Here is a 23768-nt window from a genome sequence, read left to right as displayed (position 1 = left end):
TGATCCAGGCAGTGCATAGAGGGGTGAAGCCCTCAAGCTCTGGAGGTAGACTTGGGTTCAAACGACAGCCCCTCCCTTACGAGCTGTGTGGCTTTGGGCAAGTCACTTCACCTCTCTGAGCCTCAATTTTGTCATCTTTAAAATGGGGATGACAATAGCCCGTATCTCAATGGGCAGATAATATGAGAAGAGTAGAAGGTTTTTAGCACCAGGACTAGCACAGAATTTCTCTGTAAACATTAGACCTTATTATAATGTAAAAGAAAAACAATGTGGTTCACAGTGGCAGCTCCCTTACCACCGTCCACAGCAGAGGCACGAGCTCCCTATACATGCCTCCCTGACTGCAGGCTGACCAGGGCAATCCCTCTTTCCCATCTCAATTGGGTCTCTCGGTGGGTTCCAAGGTCCTCTGCTATCCCCTGGAATCTGCTGCCTCTTGAGTTGGGGCCTGACAGCCGGTGAGCCGAGGTAAAGAACGGCTGCTAAATTGATGGCATTGAGGCCAGACCTTGTTCATGGCTGGGCGTGCGGTACCTGGAGCTGTCCTGAGCAGGGGTCCTGATTCCGACTGATTATGTGGCCAGTGTTCATGGAGTCAATGACCAGTGACAGTAATTGCTACTGTTGTACTGTGTGCGTACACCTGGTCATTTAATGCTTGAATCATTCCTACAAAGAAGGTATCAACCCAATTTTTCTGATGCTGAAACTAAGGCTGAGAAAGGTAGAAGTTGAGGTCACAGAGTCTGGTACATTGGCACTGCCTGGATTTTAACTCAGATCTATCTGACTACAAGGTCTGTGGTTTATTCCCCTAAAGAGAGGTCAGGGGAAAGGGGGGGCTAAGAATCTTATCTACTCTCTCATTTAATCTTCACCACAAACTACAAGTTAGACCCATTTTACAGAAGGAGTAACCAAGGTTCGAAATAAAAACTTGCCTTGTACAGACAGCTGGTCCTGGGCTTGGAATATAGTCACTGGTATACAGGCACCAGAGACCAACACCCATAGGCTAACACCCACTCAGTCCACAGAAAGAAGCTGAATATTTTTTTATAAGCAGAGAAAAAAAAAACCAAACCAATACTGTGACATTTGCTCTGTGACTTCCTGTATTTATTATGTGCTCATACCTAAGCATTGTCAGGATAATGTTCTTCCTCATTGGAGGGCGTTATGAAGTTGCTTTCTTTTTTGCCATTAGTTAAAAAAAAATTCCCTTGGAGGAAGGGAATGACTCTTTTTATAATTCATACATAATAATTGTACATATGTATGGAGCACATGTTTTTTGTTTGTTTGTTTGTTTGTTTGTTTGAGACAGAGTCTCACTCTGTTGCCCAGGCTGGAGTGCAGTGGCATCATCTCGGCTCATTTGCAAGCTCCGCCTCCCGGGTTTATGCCATTCTACTGCCTCAGCCTCCCGAGTAACTGGGACTACAGGCACCCGCCACCATACCCAGCTAATTTTTTGTATTTTTAGTAGAGACAGAGTTTCACCGTGTTAGGCAGGATGGTCTCGATCTCCTGACCTCGTGATCCACCCGCCTTGGCCTCCCAAAGTGCTGGGATTACAGGCATGAGCCACCGCACCCGGCCCGAGCACATGTATTTTGATACATGCATACAATGTGTCATGATCAGTCCAAGTATTTAGGATATCCATCACTTCAAACATTTATCATTTCTTTGTGTTGGGTACATTTCAGATCTTCTCTTCTAGCTATTTTGAAATATACAATAAATGATTGTTAACTATAATCGCCCTACTGTGCTATAAGAACTAGATCTTATTCCTTCTATCTCACTGTATTTTTGTACCCATGAACCAACGTCTCTTCATCCCTTGAATGAAACATTCTTTTTTTTTTTTTTAAGACAGAGTCTTGCTCTATCACCTAGGCAGCAGTGCAGTGGCACAATCTCGGCTCACTGCAGCTTCTACCTCCCGGGTTCAAGAGATTCTCCTGCCTCAACCTCCCAAGTAGCCTGGATTGCAGGGGCTTGCCACCATGCCTGGCTAATTTTTGATTTTTGTATTTTTAGTAGAGACAGGGTTTCTCCACGTTGGATAGGCTAGTCTTGAACTCCTGACTTCAGACGATCCGCCTGCCTCGGACTCCCAAGGTGCTAGGATTACAGGTGTGAGCTACCACGCCTGGCCTGAAACGTTCAAGATCTCAAGATACTGTACATTTAAAGCACCCCAATGTCTTCTCTTTCCACTTCCCATTCTGTCTGCTTATTTAACATGAAGAACATTGTATTAATCTGATTTTTAAGGATTTTTTGTCTGTTATGTGTTAAGTGTTTGTTTGGTACCCGAGTGAAAACATTCTGCATTGCAGACCAGTGTGTGCTTCTTTCAGGGGCCTGGGATCATTGCATTCTTAGCCATTGTCACAAAATACATGGAGTCATATTTAAAATGTAAAGTTGTAACATACATATGTTTAAAATGGAAATGCAAAGCAAAAAGATGGATGTGCAATGTCATGTGTATTCAGTTCTCTGTACTTAGTAAATGTAACTGACTTGTCTGTTAGTGAACTATGGGTGCAAGGACACATCTCTGGCTACTTTGCATCTGTAATCCACAAAGATTCTGGGCAGCTGTATTATCACAGCTTGTTGTTTGTTTGTTTGTTTGTTTTTGCTGGCTGAAGGAAAATTTGTATTTTAATTATTTTCATGTACAGAAAACTCAACAGTGCACATTTAACCCAGGTTAGTGGCAAGTTCTTTAGCCTTTGCCTTTTTGAGCTTGGTGATATGAGCCACAGACTTGGGACCCAGGACATTGCCGCCCCAGTGACGGTGGATCTCATCATATCTGTCGTTGTAATTGGTCCTGATAGCTTCCACCAGCTTAGCCAAAGTGACTTTGTCTTCCGAGTTCACTTATGTGATGGCAACAGTGGTCCAGGTCTTCCTGTGGACTAGACGTCCCAGTCTTGCCTTCCCCTTGATAATGCAGTAAGGAACCCCCATTTTACGACACAGGGCAGATGAGAAGACAACCAGCTTGATGGGATCTGTGTTGTGTGTAATCACCACCAGCTGAGTTTTCTTGTTCTCCACCAAGGTGGTGACGGTGTTAACTCCTGCTCGAAGGACAGGTGGTCTCTTAGTGGGGATGTCCCCTTTGCCAGCAGCTTTCTCCTTGGCCTGGGCCGAGAGCCTCTGCTTCTTCTCTTGCTTTGTCTTGGGTCTGTACTTGTGGGCCAGCTTAAGCAGCTGAGTAGCTGTCCGGCGGTCCAGGGCCTGGGTGAGCTGGTTAATTGCAGGAGGCACTTTCAGCAGCTTATAGAGGATGGCTCTCTGCTGATAGAGCGGGGCCATTTCACAAAGCGGGTGAGGTCTCTTTTGGGCTGGATGTCCTGTCCATTGTCAAAATTCTTAGGCCTTTTCTCAAACAGGGGATTCACCACTTTCTTGGCCTCCTGTTTTTTCACAACAGCAGGGGCCAGAGCCACCTTCTTTCCCTTGGCCTTCTTTCCTTTCAGCATCTTGGGCGGTGGGAGGAGAGCCATGGCTTGGTTTAAATAAACTATGTAGTAACAATGAACAACAAGAATAGAAGAAATAATAGCTTGCCTGAGGTCACAGAGCCAGCAGATCTTATAGGTGGTGCATCATTTATATAAGGAATATGTATCTAGAAGATATTGTTTGGCGTTGGCTAAGGGTGGAATGAATCATGTATGTAATAGATTATACAATTTACAGTAATGAGTGGACAGATTTACTTATGGGGCAGGTTATAACGTAGTGGGATGAGAATCTAGAACGTGCCTCCTAGGCAGTCATATAGATTGTGCATTTGGTAAGTCAGGTATGTCGTGGTTTGTGTATCTAACAGCTCTTCATTTGCAGGCTGTCCACCTAATAGCTCTTGGATATAATGGGTCATGGCTGTGGCATGGTGTGGTTGACCCTGGTTGATCGTAGACCTTATTTAATTGAATCTAAGATGTCATCTATAGAAAAACGCCTTGTTATTTTTGTTACCAGTGAAATTCTGACATGCCATTGATCACATTTCCCTTTAAGCAATGTGGAAGTGTGCCTCAGAGTGGATGAGGCCGTGATTGCTGGGTTGTGTGGGGAGTAGCTGTGCCTGTGGCCTGCCATAGGTGCCAGGCAGGTGACAGAGGCCTGGGCTCGGCTCCTGGAGGCTCCTCCCGGAGTTGCCCTCCATGTCTCTTCTGTGTTTACCCCTTAGTCAGATCTTCCGTTTCTGCCCACCTCTGCTCTGCCCCCAAGGCCGGTGGAGCCAGATCAGATATTCCTGGGGTAGGCATGGGAGGAACCCACCGGTATATGATCTCTTTCAGCCCCTTATCAAATCTCAAAGTGTGGGTTGTGGGGGGCTGCCTCTTGCTCCCTGCCTCAGAGTCTTGTCCTGGCCAACAGAAAACTGAGCCAGGATCATCTTTCCATTTTACAGAGGGAGAAATTGAAGCCCTGAGAAGAGACGATGGAAATAAAGTTATCGGAATAGTGACTGAGCCAGTTCCTAAACCCAGGTCTCCTGACACCAAATCTAGCCTCTCTTGTCCTCCACAATAGTTGCTCCTTCTCCCCTTTCCCTGCAGGATATAGCACTTCCCAGTCGTCTCAGCTTCAGAGGTCAGATCAAGTGGGGAGAATAAAGCTCAGCAGGGCAGAGAAACGGCTTCTAGCAGTGGGAAGAACATGGAGATGCCTCCTGAAAGCACTCAAACACATGCCCTGACTCCCGATTTGCTCACTCATTAATTCACCCACACATTCACTCATTCTCTCACTCGTTAATTCACCCACTCATTAATTCTCTCACCCATTTGCTCATTCACTCACTCATTAATTCACTCACCCATTCACTTATTAATTTACCCACCCATTTGCTCACTTACTCAGTAATTTACCCACTCATTCGTTCATTCACTCACTCAATTCATGCATTCAGTCAACTCACTCATTAATTCACCCTGTCTCTAATTCAATCACTCCTTTTTTTTTGTTTTTTTTTGTTTGTTTGTTTGTTTTTTGTTTTTGAGATGGAGTCTGGCTCTGTCGTCCAGGCTGGAGTGCAGTGGCTGGATCTCAGCTCACTGCAAGCTCCGCCTCCCAGGTTTACGCCATTCTCCTGCCTCAGCCTCCCGAGTAGCTGGGACTACAGGCGCCCGCCACCTCACCCGGCTAGTTTTTTTGTATTTTTTAGCAGAGACGGGGTTTCACCATATTAGCCAGGATGGTCTTGATCTCCTGACCTTGTGATCCGCCCGTCTCGGCCTCCCAAAGTGCTGGGATTACAGGCTTGAGCCACCGCGCCCGGCCGTTCAATCACTCCTAATTCACCCACTCATTAATTCCCCCACACACTCACTCATTAATTGGTGCTCCCACTAATTCACCCACTCTTGCTCACAGGTGTCACTGAGTCCCTCCAACCTGCCTTTCCAGTCAGCAGCAGAGGACAGGCTCCCAGGCCTCCCAAGTCTCAGGCTTTCCTTCCTCTGCCCTCACTCTCTGCCTTCTACATCAAGACTTTACTTCCCCAGATTGATTGGCAGCCCTTGAAAATGTCTGCACAGAAGGCAATGAGAGAAGAACAGAGCGCACCATGAGCTTCAGACAGCCAGGCCCAGCTGTGTAATTTTCAGGGCCCCGTCCAAAACAAAAATGCACAACCCCTTGTTCAAAAGTCATGATGAATTTTACGTCATGATGAACCAGGCACCAGGACTTTCTAAGGGTTGGGCTGCCTGTGACTGCACTGGCAACACCCCTACAAAGCCCACTCTGAAGGTAGGAGACAGGTGGAGAGAAACGGGGATGGAAAGAGGGATACAAAACAGGGAGAGGGAGGAGGAAGAGGGTGGAGGTCTATGAGGCCCCATTTGGCGTGTGATTTATGCCATCTCATTTCCTTCTCAGACCACCCTTTGAGGTTGATTGTACATTTTACAGAGAAGGAAACTGAGGCTCAGAGAAAATCATTTACCCAAGGTCCCAGTTAGTAGATGGTAGGCGCCAGAATGTAAATCCAGGTATCTGCCTGCTCTGGGAGGGGGTGGGGGTGAGGGAAACAGGAGACTGTGACGGGAAAATCCGAGATGGAGTCGGCCTGGGCAGAAACACTGGGAGCTGTGGGAGATGGTGAGGGGCAGGGTGGGATCATAGGGAGCAGGAGCAGGGAATTGGAGGTGAGTCTGGCCCTCCCAAACTTCCAGTCCATTCTGCTCCCAGGGGAACCGGGAAACTGCAGGGGAACTGGAAGGGAGCTCCCAGAACAAGGATCCAGAAGATTGGCATCTGGGGCCTGGGATTTAGGTTTCTAAATCATGGGCTATGGGGCGGTCTTATCTCCGCAAGAGCATTGAGGGTAGAAGTCAATGATTTGGGAAGTTATTGAATTAGGGGATCTCGGAGGTAGGCTGTCAGTGTCTGATAGTATCAGTTAGAATGCCTGACTTGGGGTGACAATGGCTTGGAGGGGTGGGTGAGTCAAGGGTCAAATGAGTGCCCATGAGTCATGATGCCTGCCTTGTACAATTGATAACTGAACATTGGTGAGTTAGGGCCTCAACAGTTGTAATTAGCACCCCGGGTGTCAGCCAGAAACCAACAAACAGCCAAATCCCTGCAGCCCCGCCCTGCCTATCCACCGGCGGGGGACCGATTAACCATTAACCCCCACCCCTCCCCGGCAGAGCCTCCACCCCTTCACAGAGGCTAGGCCAAGACTCCCAGCAGATCTTCCCAGAGGACGGTTTGAAAGGAAGGCAGAGAGGGCACTGGGAGGAGGCAGTGGGAGGGCGGAGGGCGGGGGCCTTCCGGGTGGGCGCCCAGGGCAGGGCAGGTGGCCGCGGTGTGAAGGCAGGGAGAATGCGACTCTCCAAAACCCTCGTCGACATGGACATGGCCGACTACAGTGCTGCACTGGACCCAGCCTACACCACCCTGGAATTTGAGAATGTGCAGGTGTTGACGATGGGCAACGGTAGGTGGGGGCAGGTGTGTCAGTGGGGGCAGGTGTGCCTGGGTCCAGGAACAGATCTTTGGCACTCAACTTTGGGGTGGGAGGAGAATGATAGAAAACGGTAGGTTGGTCCTACAGGCCAGCACAGGTGTTGCCAGGTGAAGCCCATGTGCCCAGGTGCGGTGATCACAGGCATTCCGGGTGAAGGGAGGCCTGCAAGGGCCAATTTCCAGCAAAAGTCGATCCCGGCTATTCCTCCCAGGCCCTTCCATTCCTCACTGCCTCACAGCGGCTCTGCTTGGCGCTTGGCGCAGTGACGTGATGGTGAGCTCCCCCTCGGTGCCCAGCTCCAGCAATTCAGGCCAGCACGGCCGCTTCTGAACCCCTTGGGCCTAGGTTCAGAGAGACAGCGAGGGACATTGTAACCCTGGAGACGGTGGTTGGAGACATAACTGCATTTCTTGGTGTCTTTGGGACTTTCCTAGGGAAAACGGAGTTCTCAGGGAAGTCTTGCTAACTACGAAGCCAACTCAGCACTGTGTGTGTGGTGTGTGCGTTCGTATGTGATGGTGAGTTTCCATGTAGGTTGTATGGGTGGGGTGATGCTTTCAGGAACACATTTGCTATGTGTGTTCATTTGTCTCTGTGTGTGAGTTCTGGGTCTATTTTCCTTTGTCTTCATTGAGTGGGTCCGTGTTTGTGTCTCTAGGAGGTGCCCGTGTTGATCTTGCTTATGTATGTAAGTGACTATGTGTGTGTATGTGTGTCTGTGGATGTTGGTACATGTGTGCTGTGTGTGCGGGTCATAGAGCACATGTGTTTGTGCATGTAGACCTGTTGGAGTGCCCTGTTCTTCCTGCATCTTTATCCTGTGTGGGCGTTTTGTCGTGTGCCCATATTTGTACCTGCTGTGTACATATGCAGTCCCCCGTACTGCGGGCGGGGGTCAGCAGTCTGTGGTGTGCCCATGTGTGCCTGTGTACATATGCAGTCCCCCGTACTGCGGGCGGGGTCAGCGGTCTCTGGTGTGCCCACATTTATACCTGCTGTGTACACACACAGTCCCCCGTACTGCGGGCGGGGTCAGCGGTCTCTGGTGTGCCCACATTTATACCTGCTGTGTACACACACAGTCCCCCGTACTGCGGGCGGGGCTCAGCGGTCTCTGGTGTGCCCAATTGCACAGACCCAAGTGCAGGACTCTGTTGTTGCCATTCACCAAGTGAGAGTCACATCAGCAACATGTCCGTTTGTCTCTGAGCAGATTTTGTTGCGGGCGTGTCTCTGCAGATTTAGGCATCCCTCCGACATCTCCGGGGCATATCTGGAGGGGTGGGCAGTTCTCCTCCCCAGGGAGGTAGGGGAAAAGAGGAGGCCTGGAAACCCCTCCTGGAGGGAAGGGCCCCATCGGTCCCAGCCTCAGAGGAGAGGGGGCAGCAGCTGGCTGAGGTCAGCCTGCCACCCCACTTCCTTGTGTGTCTTGGAGCCACACAGCCAGTATCAGGCTGCAGCTCCAGCTGAGGCCTGGAAGCTTGTGGTCAGCTCAGCTAGAGCGAGGAGGCAGCCGCTGGGCACTGCCTGTTGTCAGCTCAGCAGGTGCTCACCTGCCCCTGCCATCCAATCACTGTGTGACCTTGGGCATGTCACCTCCCCTCTCCTGGCTTCTGTATCTTCTACAAAACAGGCTTCACTCCCCCAGGCCTGCTGGCTGGCGGGCTTTTAGGCCTGAGGGCCAGGTGAGGAGCGCAAGGCAAAAACACACCAGAGATAGCAAACAAGTTGAAGCTGTACTAGGTGGAGTGTCGCGTGGCCCCACGAGGACCACTGCCCTGCCCCGGGCTGCTCCCCAACCCCATCACCTTTTCAAAGCCCAGGAACTGTGTGCTCCTGAGGCAGAGGCCAAGCCCCTGAACTGGATGTCCCAAAGACAAGACCACCTCCAGCTCTGGAACCAGAAAGATCTAGGCGCAAATCCGGCATAGATCCTTCCAACCTGTGTGAACGTGGCAAGGCAGTTTCCTCTCTGAGCCTCAGTTTCCTCATCTATAAAATGGGAATAAATAATAGTGTCTGCCTCCCAGCACTGGCCAGAGGATAAATAGCCTGGGTGCTTAGCCCTGGTAAAGGGCCTGGCCCCAACATGGGTCGTGTCAAGGACTCTGAGCATCTGTAAGCAGGGTTCCCACGTTCCTCACTGGATTTTGAAGTGGTCTGAATTGGGGTTATGTGAAGTTGTCCTCTGAAGTGTTTTGAGTATATCCTGGGCTGGTGGCTCAAAGGCTCCAAGGATATTTCTTCCCTGTCCACTCCCCACCCCCATGTAGCGGCAGCCCCAGGGGGCTCCTTGTTCATTAGAGGCCCCAGCAGACACCTCAACACGTGCGGCACTGGCCGGAGTAGCCCAGCAAGCCTGGACCATAAACCCGTGGCTCTGCTTCACAGCAAGCAGTGCAATGACATCAGGAAGCCACTTGTCCTCTCTAAGCCTCAGCGTCCTCACCTGCAGAATGGAGGTGCTCGGCTGACCTCAGAGGGGAGATGATAGAGCTGACAGCCCCCAGCCCATCCTGCCCCAGAGCTGGGAGCTACTTCCCCAGCCTCCTACTGAATGACCAGGAGCTGTGGGGTCAGTCTCCCCGGGGGTCGAGGGAGGAGAGGCTGAGGGAGAAAGGGCACCCATGTGGCTTAACAATTATCCCCATCTCCAGGAATAATTCACCAAGTCCTGGGGATACCTGGGAGTCTGTGATGGCAGAAATGAGATGCGGCAGTGTCTGCTTGTGACACAGCCTGGAAGTCCTCTGCTCCGAGAGTTTGCCTATGCAGAAGTTTTTATTTCACGAACACTGATACAGTGCTTACTATGCGCCAAGCACTTCGCATACACAAATGAGTATTCACCGGGTCCCCATAACAAACCTAGGGGAATATCACGTTCCCCATGTTACAAATGAGGAAACAAAAGCATAGAGAAGTAAACAAACACAGCCAACGTCACATGGCTAAAAAGTGGGCAAGCCGGGACTGAACCCTGGGCAGAAGGACTTCAGAGGCTGTGCTGTTACCTACAGCACGTGGCCCTCTCTGGGTCTAACTGGATGCCTCTGAGGAATCCAAGGTCGGATTCAGGATTTCTATGAATACACGTGTGTGTGCGTGTGTGTGTGCATGTTTGTATGTGTCTGTATGTATGCTAGTGCATGTGTGTATGTGTGTGTGGACTGTGTCTATGTGTATGTATATGTGTGGGCTGTATGTGTGTGTGCACACGTTTGTGTAGGTGTGTGCTGATGTGTGTATGTGTCCGTGTGTGTGCATGTGTATGGACTGTGCATGTGTGTGCATGCATGTGTTATGTGTGTGGACTGTGTGCATATGTGTGTGCACATCTGTGTGTGCATTTGTGGACTGTGTGTATGTGTGTGTGCACTCTGTGTGTGTGTGGACTATGTGTGCATATGTGTGAACTGTGTGTGTATGTTCATGTGTGTGGAGTGTATGTGTACACATGAGTGTATATATGTGTGTGTTGATATGTGTGTGTGTGTGAATTGTGTGTGTGCGTATGTGTAGACTGTGTGTATGTTCATGTGTGGACTGTATGTATGTGCGTGTGTGTGTGTGTGTGCGTGTGTGTGTGACTGTGGTGTGTGTGTGTGCCTGTGTGGACTGTTGTGCATGTCTGTGCGTGTGTGGACTGTGTGGTGTGTGCGTGTGTGGACTGTGTGGTGTGTGCATGTGTGGAGTGTGTGGTGCATGTGTATGTGTTTGTGTGTGGACTGTGTGGTGTGTGCGTGTGTGGACTGTGTGGTGTGTGCGTGTGTGGAGTGTGTGGTGCATGTGTATGTGTTTGTGTGTGGACTGTGTGGTGTGTGTCAACTTTTTGATGTCTGTGTGTATGTGTGTGGACTGTGTGGTGTGTGTCTGTGTGCATGTGTGTGTGACTGTGTGGTGTGTGTGTGTGTGCATGTGTGTGGACTGTGTGGTGTGTGTCTGTGTGCATGTGTGTGTGACTGTGTGGCGTGTAGTGTGTGCATGTGTGTGGACTGTGTGGCGTGTAGTGTGTGCATGTGTGTGGGTTGTGTGGTGCGTGTGTGTGTGCTTGTGTGTGGCGTGTGTGTGTGGGCTGTGTGGTGCGTGTGTGTGTGCTTGTGTGTGGCGTGTGTGTGTGGGCTGTGTGGTGCGTGTGTGTGTGCTTGTGTGTGGCGTGCATGTGTGTGGACTGTATAGTGTGTGCGTGTGCTTGTGTGTGGCATGTGTGCATGTGTGTGGACAATGTGGTGCATGTGTGTGCTTGTGTGTGGTGTGTGTGTGCATGTGTGTGGACTGTGTGGCGTGTAATGTGTGCATGTGTGTGGACTGTGTGGTGTGTGTCTGTGTGCATGTGTGTGTGACTGTGTGGCGTGTAGTGTGTGCATGTGTGTGGGTTGTGTGGTGCGTGTGTGTGTGCTTGTGTGTGGCGTGTGTGTGTGGGCTGTGTGGTGCGTGTGTGTGTGCTTGTGTGTGGCGTGCATGTGTGTGGACTGTATAGTGTGTGTGTGTGCTTGTGTGTGGCGTGTGTGTGTGGGCTGTGTGGTGCGTGTGTGTGTGCTTGTGTGTGGCGTGTGTGTGTGGGCTGTGTGGTGCGTGTGTGTGTGCTTGTGTGTGGCGTGCATGTGTGTGGACTGTATAGTGTGTGCGTGTGCTTGTGTGTGGCATGTGTGCGTGTGTGTGGACAATGTGGTGCATGTGTGTGCTTGTGTGTGGTGTGTGTGTGCATGTGTGTGGACTGTGTGGCGTGTAATGTGTGCATGTGTGTGGACTGTGTGGCATGTAGTGTGTGCATGTGTGTGGGCTGTGTGGTGCATGTGCATGTGCTTGTGTGTAGCGTGTGTGTGTGGGCTGTGTGGTGCGTGTGTGTGTGCTTGTGTGTGGCGGGCATGTGTGTGGACTGTGGTGCACGTGTGTGTGCTTGTGTGTGGCATGTGTGCATGTGTGCATGTGTGCATGTGTGGACTGTGTGGTGCGTGTGTGTGTGCTTGTGTGTGGCGTGTGTGCGTGTGTGGACTGTGTGGTGCGTGTGTGTGTGCTTGTGTGTGACGTGTGTGCGTGTGTGGACTGTGTGGTGCGTGTGTTGTGCTTGTGTGTGGCGTGTGTGCGTGTGTGTGGACTGTGTGGCACACACGCTTGCATTTTCCCGGGGGCTGATCCATTGCATTTGTCATCTTCTCCAAAGGGGTCTATCTTTGCTGAAAGATTTGCTGACAAAAAAAAAAAAAAAAAAAAAGGCGGGGGGAGTTCAGCTGCTGATATTTTTTTAAATTTGGAAACAATCAGACCAGTCAAACTGCTCCCTTTTATGGTTAGAGAAACTGAGGCCCAGAAGAAATTGAAGCAAGGAAAAGGAAGTTGCCCACATTTACAGGCAAGTTAGTGGCAGCATCAGCACTAATGCCCAGGACTCCTGGCCCCCAGCCCGAGATCCTCTTTCCACCTGCCTCTATGGCCCTCCTCACATTTGTGTAGATGCATAGCTTTTGCCTGTGGGACAGGAGGGATGGGAGACGTGTCCAGACCCTCCTCGGAGGCCACAGGAGTGGGACTGTTCTCGGCCCAAGTCTTTCCCGTTCTTCAGAGAATTTGCGGGGCCCCTGGGCACACAAGCTGAGATCCACCCAGCCCTGGTCCCTTGGTGAGAACTGAGGGACAGGACCTGGTTCTGGGGAGAGATTGCAGGGGAATGTTCCTCCCTTCCGCAGCCCCCTCCCCAGTTAGGAGGCAGGCTCCCACCCCAGAAGGTGGCCAGGTTTTCATGCTTTCCTAGAGAAAAGCTGGGGCTCACGGCCTCCACCACAGGGAGATGCAGACCCTCAAACACAACTCTGTGAAGTCACAACCAGTCCCAATTTACAGATGGGAAACTGAAGCTCCAAAAAGTCGGGAGGTCACTGAGCGGGGAGGTGATGGAGTGGGAACAGCCCCCAGATCTGGCTGAAGCCGAAGCCCTGGAGAGATCCCCGCAAGGCTCCCTTAGATGTCTGACTTTCTGTTCTTCCTGAAGCCTCACTCCCTTCTCTCCTGGTGCAGACACATCCCCATCAGAAGGCACCAACCTCAACGCGCCCAACAGCCTGGGTGTCAGCGCCCTGTGTGCCATCTGCGGGGACCGGGCCACGGGCAAACACTACGGTGCCTCGAGCTGTGACGGCTGCAAGGGCTTCTTCCGGAGGAGTGTGCGGAAGAACCACATGTACTCCTGCAGGTGAGGAGCCTCAATTTCTCCAGCTGGGAAATGGGCACACTTGGGCTTATGGCCCCAAGGTCTGTCTTCTCCCTGAGTGGGTGGGTCCCAGAGACAGCTGCCCTTCAGGGCCTTCACGGCTCCTCTGGTTTTGTAGGCTTTGTGAATCCAAGACGAGCATCTATTCTAGGAACCACATTTACTGATCATCAAGTTACTGGCTGCCGTTTATTGAGCTCTTATCATATGCCAGGCACCATACTAAGTCTTCGTGTGGATTTAATCATCCCCTGGAGCCCATTGTTCTTTTTCCCATTCCATGAGGCCTCTTCTGAAGTCTCAGTAGATGAGCTTGTCTTCCACTCTGGTGTTTTTTCCGGGACAAATAAGAGATTGACCCTAGGCCACTCCACCAACCCCAGGCCATTCCACCTACCCCAAGGGCTTCCACCAAACCCAAAGTCTTCTCAAGGCCTTGGAGAGCCCTCTTTCGAAAGCATCTCCTGTTCCGGGTAACGACAATAATAAAATCATAGCCGCTGTCAATCGTGAGCACTTGTCATGTACAGAGACTGTGCCCATCAGTGCATGACTTCATTTCACCTGTCAACACCCTGTGAGATGGTTACTGTTGTTATTCCCGTTTATAGAGGAGGAAGCTGTGGCGTGGAGCGCTAGGCATTTGCCCAAGGTCAACCAGCTTGAATCAATGGCAGAGCCAGGGTTAATATTCAGGACCCCACCCGTCACCACTGTGTGGCACTGCCTCTACTTCCTATCCGCCTCCAGAGAGAGGCTTATGTGAACCAAGCATTAACTCTGAGCCATAACCAGGAGCCTGCTCTGGGTTCTGGGCTTTTATAGGATGTGGTGGAAATAGCAAGGCTCTGGTACTCAAGAGGTCGAGGTTCCCAACTCAGCTCTAACACCAACCAGCAGAGCGACCCGTGACCACATGTCGCCTCTCTGAGCCTCAGTTTCCCCATATTTAGCAGGACAGGACTGGGCTCTTAGAGAGTTCATAGCACCTCTCCAGCTCCTGGTGGGCTCAAGAGAGAACTCCTGGGATGAAGAGATGAGAGCACTGAGGCTGGGGGGTCAACTGGATAGCCAGGGCCCTAGTTCTGTCCTTAGAGGAGGAAGTTGTGTCTTCTCCATCCAACCATCCAAAGCCCTCCCCAGATTTAGCCGGCAGTGCGTGGTGGACAAAGACAAGAGGAACCAGTGCCGCTACTGCAGGCTCAAGAAATGCTTCCGGGCTGGCATGAAGAAGGAAGGTGAGCCTCGGCCCTCCCCGCCCCCCCACCACTGCCCCACCTGCACCCACATCTCCCCGACAGTCATTTACAACTGTAGCCACACTTTATGACTCAGTGGCAGGCCCCAGGGTGACTGGCTAAGGCTGAGAAGAGGGAGGGCCGGGAAATCTGACCATAGGGAGCGGCTGGGCTTGGTCTTGAGAAAGATTCAGAGAGATAAGCTCCTACTCTTGGCTCCTCAGGCTCCCAGCAACCACCACCCCTGCCTGCCTGTCTGTGCCACCACAAAGCAGCCACATTGTGTGTGTGTGTGTGTGTGTGTGTGTGTGTGTGTTTTAATATAATATTTTGAACATTAGGACAAGCATAGAGAATGACATTGCAAGCATCTGAGTACTCACTACCCCAACTTTACAAAGGGGATAGCCAGGGGTACCAGATGCCTGAGCTTCCTGTCCCAGGGACAAATGCCGCAATTCCCTTGGTATTCATTTGTGGGTGTCAGGTGATCTCCAAAGTCTTCACATTCTAGAAAATGGGAACAAGACCCCAGTCCCATCCTGGACGAAGGAGGAGGAGAAGACCACAGCACAATATTTATTAAGGTCTTGCCAGGCCTCCTGCTACCAGCAGGTATCAGCCACTGGGCTGGGCTTTTTCCGCACTTCAATGGGCTGGGTTCATTTCATCTTCATGACAACCCTGTGTGGGAAAATGTCACGAAAATGAAAGGAGACCAGCCCATTGAACCTATTACAATTCCTCCCTTTTTGTGGATGCAGGAACTGAGGCCCACAAGGGTTAAGCAACTTGCCTAGGGCGCCACAACTGCTCCTTGGAAGTCCTGAGGTCCCAGAGCTTCTGTTATTGGGACCACACTTCAGCACTGTCTATTATTTTATGCCCTCCAGATCCCAGGGACATTTAAAATTGTTTTCAGCCCAAGCAAGGGAAGCAAAAATCTTTTAACTGCTGTAAAGTAACTTGAGGCCAGGCGCAGTGGCTCATGCCTGTAATCCCAGCACTTTGGGAGGCCGAGGCAGGCAAATCATTTGAGGTCAGGAGTTCGAGACCACCACGGTAAAACCCCATCACTACTAAAAATACAAAAAAATTAGCTGGGCGTGGTGGCGCATGCCTGTAGTCCTAGCTATTCGGGAGTCTGAGGCAGGAGAATTGCTTGAACCCAGGAGGCGGCGGTTGCAGTGAGCCGATATCATGCCACTGCACTCCAGACTGGGCAAGACAGCGAGACTCTCTCTCGAAAAGTAAAAAAGTAACTTGAGTTCATTTTCGAATCTCTTCATTCCCTGCTCCTCTAAAGTCAACCTTTCCCAGCTCTGCAACTAGTCCCAGACCTTCCCTTCTAGTCCACAGTTGGGCCGCACCAGCCAAACCTTGGTCTAGTCCTGCTAGTTCTGTAGAAACACCCCTCACCCCCACCACCCGAGCACACCCCAGAAGCAGGAATGTAGGACCCAGCTTGCTCCGGGGCCCACTGAGAAGGAGGGGAGGGGAGGCTTTGGTAGACGCTGTTTCCCCTGTATCTGCTCCTGGCCCCCTGTTTTCTCTGCCCCCTCCCTTGGAAATATCTTCTATGTCTCATCCTTATGGGGCCTTAGTTTGAACTCACGAGCTGTCTTGGAAAATCTGGGCTTGTTGACCCCGATGCAGGAGTGGGTGGTCCCCAAGGCCTGCTCTAAACACTGCAATTGTAACATCTAGACCTCAGTGGTTCTCTAAGGGCAAGAGGGGCTTTTTCAAGCTGCAGACACTCCCTCATCTCCCAATCCCAGTTTTCAATGGGATTGAGCCTGTCTCATCCACTTCAGCTTCCATTCTGTGGACTGAGAGAGGTTATGAATGGGAACCTGATGCACGTGTGAACAGCTGGAAGCAAAAAAAAGATCGAGGAGTACAGACTAAGGTTCCAACATTTCCGTGGTTGTATTAGTCAGTGATTCCATTATCCCAAAAGCCTAAGATTTTAGGCACTACGATTGCTCCTAGGTGTCATCCAGAGGGCACTGCGTTTGAGAGAACGTCTCTGTCACAGTGAAAGCTCAGGTCTGTGACAGGCAGAAGGGAGAGGGGTTGGCAGCCCTCCTGAGTGGATGGTCCTGCGTGTGGTCAGTTGTTATAAATGTCTCTTATTAGACATCCAGAGTCATTTTCACTTGTGTAATTTAGGGACGTTTCTGTCCCTTCTGGCCTCTAGTTTTCCCATCTATAAAATGAGGGCATTGGATAATGAACGCTTCAGCCCTATGAGTCTCGCTCCTCACTCCCTGACCTACCTGCACAAGTCACACTGCCCATTAGGATGAGTGTGTTTGTTCCCTGGTCCCCTCTTTTTTTGTTTTTTGGTTTTTTTTTGAGATGGAATTTTGCTCTTGTTGCCCAGGCTGGAGTACAATGGCACGATCTCGGCTCACGGCAACCTCCACCTCCTGGGTTCAAGTGATTCTGCTGCCTCAGCCTCCCAAGTAGCTGGGATTACAGGCCTGTGCCACCACACCTGGCTAATTTTGTATTTTGAGTAGAGATGGGGTTTCACCATATTGGCCAGGCTGCTCTTGAACCCCTGACCTCAGGTGATCCGCCTCGGCCTCCCAAAGTGCTGGGATTACAGCCGTGAGCCACCGCGCCTGGCCCCTGGCCCTCTCTTGAGCTGCTGCAAAGCCAGCAAACCCCTTACTAGGCTGCTGGAAAGGGGGTGAGAGCCCGAGACCATTCAGCCTTAGCTCAGCCTTGAAAATAGCTGCTTGCTTCCTGGCCCAGGGAAACGGACATGCTGCCCGGAGGATAGGAGAGTTGGCTGATGGCAAGTGAGCATGGGTTAGTCGATGCTGGTGCTTGTTTACATGCCTGGGTTACCTGGAAGTTCATGACACATGCAGTCACTTGGTTGTTTTGAGAACGGGCCAGAGTGACAAAGTGTTCAGTTGTCACTGTGGTCAAGCTGTAGGAAATGAGAGTATTCCTAGCTGTGCCTAAGTCTTCTAGGCCCCACCAACCCTCCTCAGCCTGCCGGGAAGCTCCCAAAGCCCAAAGAAAGTCTCGGTGGAAGTCTCACTGGCCCGGAGAGTTGGGACAAATTTTCATTCTTTTTCTTGATGACCTTAGGAGAATTTGAGGACTGAAATCCAAAATAGTCCCTGAGAACCAGAAAGTGTGAACTGGGAAGGTAGGATTTCGAGACCAGCTGAGTCTATAAGAGCGCATCAAACCTACCCGCTCCCCACTTTACAGAAGAGGACACCGAGGCTAGAGAGGTGATGTGATGGGTCAGGGCTGGAGTCAGGTCTAGAACTCAGGCTCCCCAGAGCTGAGCAGACGCTAAGCTCCCTGGAGTGAAACTTGCAGTGATCAGTTTGGGAGGCACATTTCTTGATCTAGACGGCTGAAACTTTCTCTCGACCACAGAGAGGGGCTTCAGGTCTCATGGGCCTGTAAGTCTCCGCCAGAGGATAGTCCACCGTGGCCGGAACGGGCTCCCTGGAGGGACAAAGAATCCAGGGAGAACCCTGGGGGTCAATGGGCCAACAACAGGCCAAGAATTCTTTCCTGTAACCCAAAGCCAGGGAGACAGACACCTGCCTGAGCCTCCGCTGTCAGGCCTGGGACAAATATCCGGCTCCTGGCATCAAAATCCCAGCCCAGAAAGCAGACCCAGGGTTGCAGGAGGTGAGCGTTGGTGATGGGCCAGGGGCCATCTGATGGAACCTTCCTCGGAAGCCACGGCCCTGCTCCCCACAGCCCCCTACCCAGGAGTTCTCTGGGAAGACAGGCTCATCACCTCTCCGCCTCTGCCCAGGTCGGTTAATATTCAATAGAAGTTACATTAGGTCCCCGACCCTGCTAATACTGAGCAAACATTTGGAAAACATCATTCCGTGACTGAGCTCGCGCCGGGCACTGATAACGCCCGCCTAACCTTGAGGAGCCCTAGCCGCAGCTGCTGACAGCAGCCCTTTCATTCGGCCCGCCGGCCACTTGGCGCCCTGGTGGGTGGGTGCGGGCGCTGGCAGGAGGCTGCCGTGGGAGGGGTGTGGGCAGGTGGGGCGGACGGCCCGGGCAGGGAAACCGTGCTCTGAGCTGGCCCTGTCCACGTGGTGGGTCTGAGAGGAGGCTGTGCTTCTGGATTTCTGTTCCATCCGCTGACTTCCGGGCTCAATGCAAAGGATTTGACTTTTATTCTCTGATTTTAACAGTGTGTCAACATCAAGAGAAAGTCGAACAGCTAGGGTGTCAATGTTCCCTGGAGAAATAGGGTTCTTATAAGAATTAGAGTTTATGACCAGGCGTGGTGCCTCACACCTGTAATCCCAGCATTTTGTGAGGTTGAGTGGATCGCTTAAAACCAGGAGTTTGAGACCAGCCTAGGCAACATAATGAGACCCCATCTCTCAAAAAAAAAAAAAAAAGAAAAAGAAAAAAAAGCCAGGCATGGTGACACACGCCTGTAATCCCAGCTATTCGGGAGGCTGAGGCAGGAGGATCACTTGAGCCCAGCAGGTTGAGGCTGCTGTGAGCTATGGTTGCGCCACTGCACTCCAGCCTGAGCAACAGAATTAGACCCCGTCTCAAAAACAAAAAGAGAAAAAGAAAAAGAATTAGAGCTTGTCTCCTCCAGCGCCTTATTTCTCTCACTTCACAAATATTTATTGAGCACCTACTGTGTACCAGGCTCTGTTCTGGTGGCTGGGGCGACAGCAGCGACCGCAGGGTTGGAGTTTTGGCCTTCTGAAGCTTTCCTTCTCAGAGAGAGACAGATAGTAAAGGAAGTAACAAATAATTCTACAATAAGTGCCCGGAATTAAAATAAAGCGGGGTAGGGCAGGGCCAGGGTCGGGGGCATGCTGTGTTAGACAGGGTGGCTGGAGAGGGTGTCTGAAAGGTGACATTTGTGCAGAGGCAGGAGTGAAATGAAGACGCTGCTGCGTTGTGTGGGAAAGGGAACGCCAGGCAGTGACCACAGCAGCCCTCAAGTGTGCGGATGCATCCAGGCGGGGAGGCGGGTTTTTGGGGACAGAGTGAGTAGTGGGACGCTGCTAAAAGGGCGATCAGAGAGGAGAGGAAGGGCCTTAGGGACTTGTGAGGTTGGAAGACACTGGTTTGGAGCAGTAGGGGACACGACTTGAACGGATCCCTCTGTGAGAGGACTATAGACTGCAGGCACAAGGAAGAAGCAGAGCCCAGGAGGAGGCTGATCTAATCCAGGAGAGACAGCAGGCCCGGGAGCAGGGAGGGAGCAGCGGGTCTGTTTGTCAGGATCATTACAGCACTGGGGTGTGAGGGGAAGTCAAGGAAGGTGCCCCAGCTTGATGGACTGGAAGAACCAACCTGCCAGTCCCTGAGACAAGAAAGTGCAGGGAGCTGGCTGGCAGGGAGATGCCTACAGGTAGGGAAAGTGAGCCCCAGAGAGAGGCTGCGATTGCCACCAGCGCACAGAGTGGCAGGTTCCAGACAGGAAGCCGGATCTCGTGCAGCTTCATCATCTCTCCTTTCCGAATCAGCCAAGCCTCATTCCACAGTGAGGCCTCTTGGACTCTAAGGGCTATCCCATCATTGTCAGGACAGTGGAAGGATCATCTTCTATCTCAGGCCAGGACTGACCCAGATGGGGGCGGGCAGTGGAGCCTGGGGCCTCGGTGGGCTGAGGCTCCAGATCCCTCAGTGCCTGGAACAGAACAGCAGTGGGAGGGAGGGAGACAGCGCCTGGCCTTGCTGACACTGAGGTTAGTCTGGAGTACATGCAGCTCCTGATGATGTACAAAACCATCAAGGCAGTTGAAGCCCCCAGATCCCCTTGTTCAGGAATCTCCAGGCCATCTCCGTGTCACCCAGAGTAATTTGCTTTGCTTGCTTTACTCACTTTGATTTGGAAAGAAAGGGACCCTTTTGTAGACCGGAGCCTGAACATGTTTAATCTAGTCAAACCCCATCCTCAATGCTCAAGACCCATTTTAAGCCCATAGCTGAGTCATCACTGTCTTGCACGCCCCTGATGATGGGTGGATCACTCCTATAGCCTCTCCATTGTGTGGGGGGCAGTTCTGATACGTGGAAAGTTCTTCCACCAGCTGAGTTAGAGGCCATCTCCCCTCAATCCACATGCTGATGTGGGCCTGTTCTCTGGACGCCCCCCACCTCCTGCTCCCACTCCTCATCAGTCACAGACACTCCCACCCCCTCACTCCCTCCCTGCTCTCCCTCCTCACCTCTCTCTGCCTCCTCACAGCCGTCCAAAATGAGCGGGACCGGATCAGCACTCGAAGGTCAAGTTATGAGGACAGCAGCCTGCCCTCCATCAATGCGCTCCTGCAGGCAGAGGTCCTGTCCCGACAGGTACCGGGGTGACCCTGCCACTCACCCAGGGATCCCCTACACCACAGAGGAGCTCACCTCCTCCACCTCCATTCTCCCCAGCCAGGCCCTGGAGCAGCTGATGGGAGGGGCCTCGGATATTACAGAGGGATACTGAGTCCGGCGTCACATGGCCCAGTTAGCAGCAAGGGCAGAACTCAAACCTGGTGCCCTGGGGCACGTTCTGATTCATCCTACTGCCTGCATCCCACAGGCCAAGCAGAGTCTTCGCCTTCACTGAGGGCCTGCAATCAGCTCAGCCCTGAGAGAACAGAGCAGTGGTTCAATGGACAGAGGTGGCAACGTGGGGCCCAGCCCATCCCTTGCTGAGTGACCTTGGGCAAGTCACAGCACCTCTATGAGCCATGGTTGCCTCACTGTCACATAAGGATGATGATTTTTTTTCCCTGCTTCTCCTCTAAGGCTGAGAGACTGTTTGGCGCTCTAAAGCTGATAGAGGAGGAGGCAAGGGGCAGGTAATAGGTGAAGGCCGAGAGGGAGCCCTTCTCCCTCATCCCTGCCTCCTCCCTCCCTCCGTTTTTACCCTGAGCTTCCTTTAGAGCTGGAAGGCACCCACTATGCTGCTCCCTCCTCACATCTGATTCCAGGGAGGGGGCTCTGTGCAGGGGACAGAGAGTACAGGAGGGCCCGGACATCTCCAGCATTTTCTTCCCTGTATCTCTTGAAGATCACCTCCCCCGTCTCCGGGATCAATGGCGACATTCGGGCGAAGAAGATCGCCAGCATCGCAGACGTATGTGAGTCCATGAAGGAGCAGCTGCTGGTTCTCGTCGAGTGGGCCAAGTACATCCCGGCTTTCTGCGAGCTCCCCCTGGACGACCAGGTAAGGATGGGCGTGGATGGTGGGCAGTAGTGGGCACCGGGCAGGGCAGCCAGGGGGCTGCTGGCCCATCTGGGATATAGCCGTGGACTGGCTTGATTTTATTTTATTTAACAAAATGCGTAGTGCACACATGTGTCTGAAACTTCAAATCACCTTACAAATATTAACTCAGTTAGCTCCTCCAACAACTCTATGAGGTAGGTACTAAGGTTCTATTATTACTGCCATCTCATAGGTGAGGAAATTGGGGCACAGAGAGGTTAAGTAACCTGCTCAAGGTCACATAGCTACTATCCAGCACAGCTGGGATTAGAACCTAGTAGGGAAGCTCCAAAGTCCAAGCTCCTAACCATCATACCCGTGGCTCTCCCAGGGGGATGTTGACAGGGACCCTGGGACAGGGATCAGGAGATTTTGGCTTAAGCTCTGGCTCTAATACTGGTTGTCTGCCTAATCCTGGGCAAATGACTTCCTCTCTCTGAGCCTCAGTGTTCTCTTATCTGTAAAGTGGAAATGATAATATCCACTTTAGAGTGTGGTTGGGAGGACTGAGGACATTACTGTCTGAAAAGTGCAAAACTCGGGTGATGGAGCAAGCTGCGCAGTGGCGGGACCAGAGCTCGTCTCCCTAAATGTTAGTTTCTTCCTTCTTTCCCACCAAAACAGTTGAACTCAGCATCGTATTCCCCACCGTACATTTTTTTTTTTTTTTTTTTTTTTTTTTTTTTGGAATACTAAAATGTCCCTGGGGGAAGAAAGAGTTGAAGGAAGGTGGCGTGTGTCTGAGAACAGATGAATTTCGGAGATGCCACTTATGAAGCTCCTGCCCAGAGCACCCCTGGGCCTCCAAACAGATGTTCCCCATCTAGGGAAGAGGAGCTGGGCTGGGCCACCTCCCCACCTTTGGAGACAGCCTCTGGTGCATTCACTTACCTGTTTCGCACCTTTGCATAAGACACCAACAATGCATGTGAGTCTGTGGAAACTTCTGAGAAGTTGACTTCTCAGAGGCCAAGGCTTCCCGAACTCCTTCGGCCCCAAGATTCTCCTGGAACACCTGTTAATACTGCATATAGGGACACTGAAAATGCTGGTTTGGCTGGTCCCCAGCCTCATACAGGGGCTGGACCCAGGGTCCTCTTCCATGGTTCCTCCCTCCGTTAGCAGAGTCAACAGGGCAAGGATCTTGGACAATCTGCCCCTACCCTCTCCCCTGCTCCTTGTGCTCTGGCCCCAGTCCCCTCTGCTGGAGTCTCTACATTAATGTTTAATCCCTCCTGTTCCTTCCCAGGGGCTTAGCAGGGCAACAAGATACCCCCAACCTGAGCAATTGTTAACCTCGATTTCCCACCCAAACCTCCCTGGCTGGGGCTCAGAGCATTCTCAGAGAGCAATGATGGGTGGCCAATAACAGAGGACAATCATTAACACACCACCCGACCTCCCGGCCCACCCCCCAGAACAGCTGCCATATCAGGGGGTTGAACCTGGGATCAGAAGAGCTCCCAGCTCCCCATTCCTGGTGTATGAGGAGCCCAGCTTGCCCAGTGCAGGTGGGGCATCCCTGGGAAAATCGGGGGCATTGTCCTCCAAAGGGCATTCCAATTCTGTTGACATTGTCCCAGAAACTAGATTCCCAGTTGGTGTGCTTCTTGGGCCTGGATACAACTGGAGAAAGAGACTGGGGCTTAGAGAGAGACAGCAATTTGCCTGAAGTCATAGAGCAAGTTAGCCACAGAACTGGGATTCAAATCCAGGTCTTCTGCTTCGCGGTGTGAGGGCCACTGGGGTGACTGATGAAAGGCTTGCACAGTGCCTGGCGCGCAGGAGGCACTCAGCAATCAGCATCCTCAGCCTTCCTCCATACTGGTCATGGAAAGTGGATTTCCCCTCCCAGGCAGTTTCCTCTTTTTCTGTGTTCGTCACAAGATTCTATCCATGGGGAATAGAAGTGGCAAGGACAAGTGGCTGCCCAGGAGCAGCTAGAGCTAGAGAAGAAGTCAAGATGTTTGCTCATTCATTCATTCATTCATTCATTTCCCCTTCCCTTCCTTCCTTCATTCAAATATTTATTGAAAGTTTATTTTGTGCCAAATACCTTCA

General features: G+C 51.7%; 1 protein-coding gene and 1 pseudogene across 1 annotated transcript in view; one reads left to right on the top strand and one right to left on the bottom strand.

The window, feature by feature from the left end:
- Nucleotides 1-2724: 2724 nt before the first annotated feature.
- LOC119618567 (large ribosomal subunit protein eL8 pseudogene) lies at nt 2725-3546 on the bottom strand (annotated as a pseudogene).
- A 3333-nt stretch (nt 3547-6879) lies between these two features.
- The window catches only part of HNF4A (hepatocyte nuclear factor 4 alpha), a 32158-nt gene continuing 15269 nt past the window's right edge, over nt 6880-23768 (top strand). Inside the window, 8 exon segments of the mRNA XM_073006433.1 lie at nt 6880-6994; nt 7236-7297; nt 8238-8274; nt 8277-8330; nt 13040-13214; nt 14376-14470; nt 20697-20803; nt 21510-21665. Of these exon segments, the coding sequence (XP_072862534.1) occupies nt 6880-6994; nt 7236-7297; nt 8238-8274; nt 8277-8330; nt 13040-13214; nt 14376-14470; nt 20697-20803; nt 21510-21665 (801 nt within the window).

Source organism: Chlorocebus sabaeus, chromosome 2 (assembly GCF_047675955.1).
Source record: "Chlorocebus sabaeus isolate Y175 chromosome 2, mChlSab1.0.hap1, whole genome shotgun sequence".
Lineage (NCBI taxonomy): Eukaryota > Metazoa > Chordata > Mammalia > Primates > Cercopithecidae > Chlorocebus > Chlorocebus sabaeus.
The sequence above is the reverse complement of the archived record's forward strand: the minus strand, read 5'-3'. Positions and strand labels throughout refer to the sequence as shown.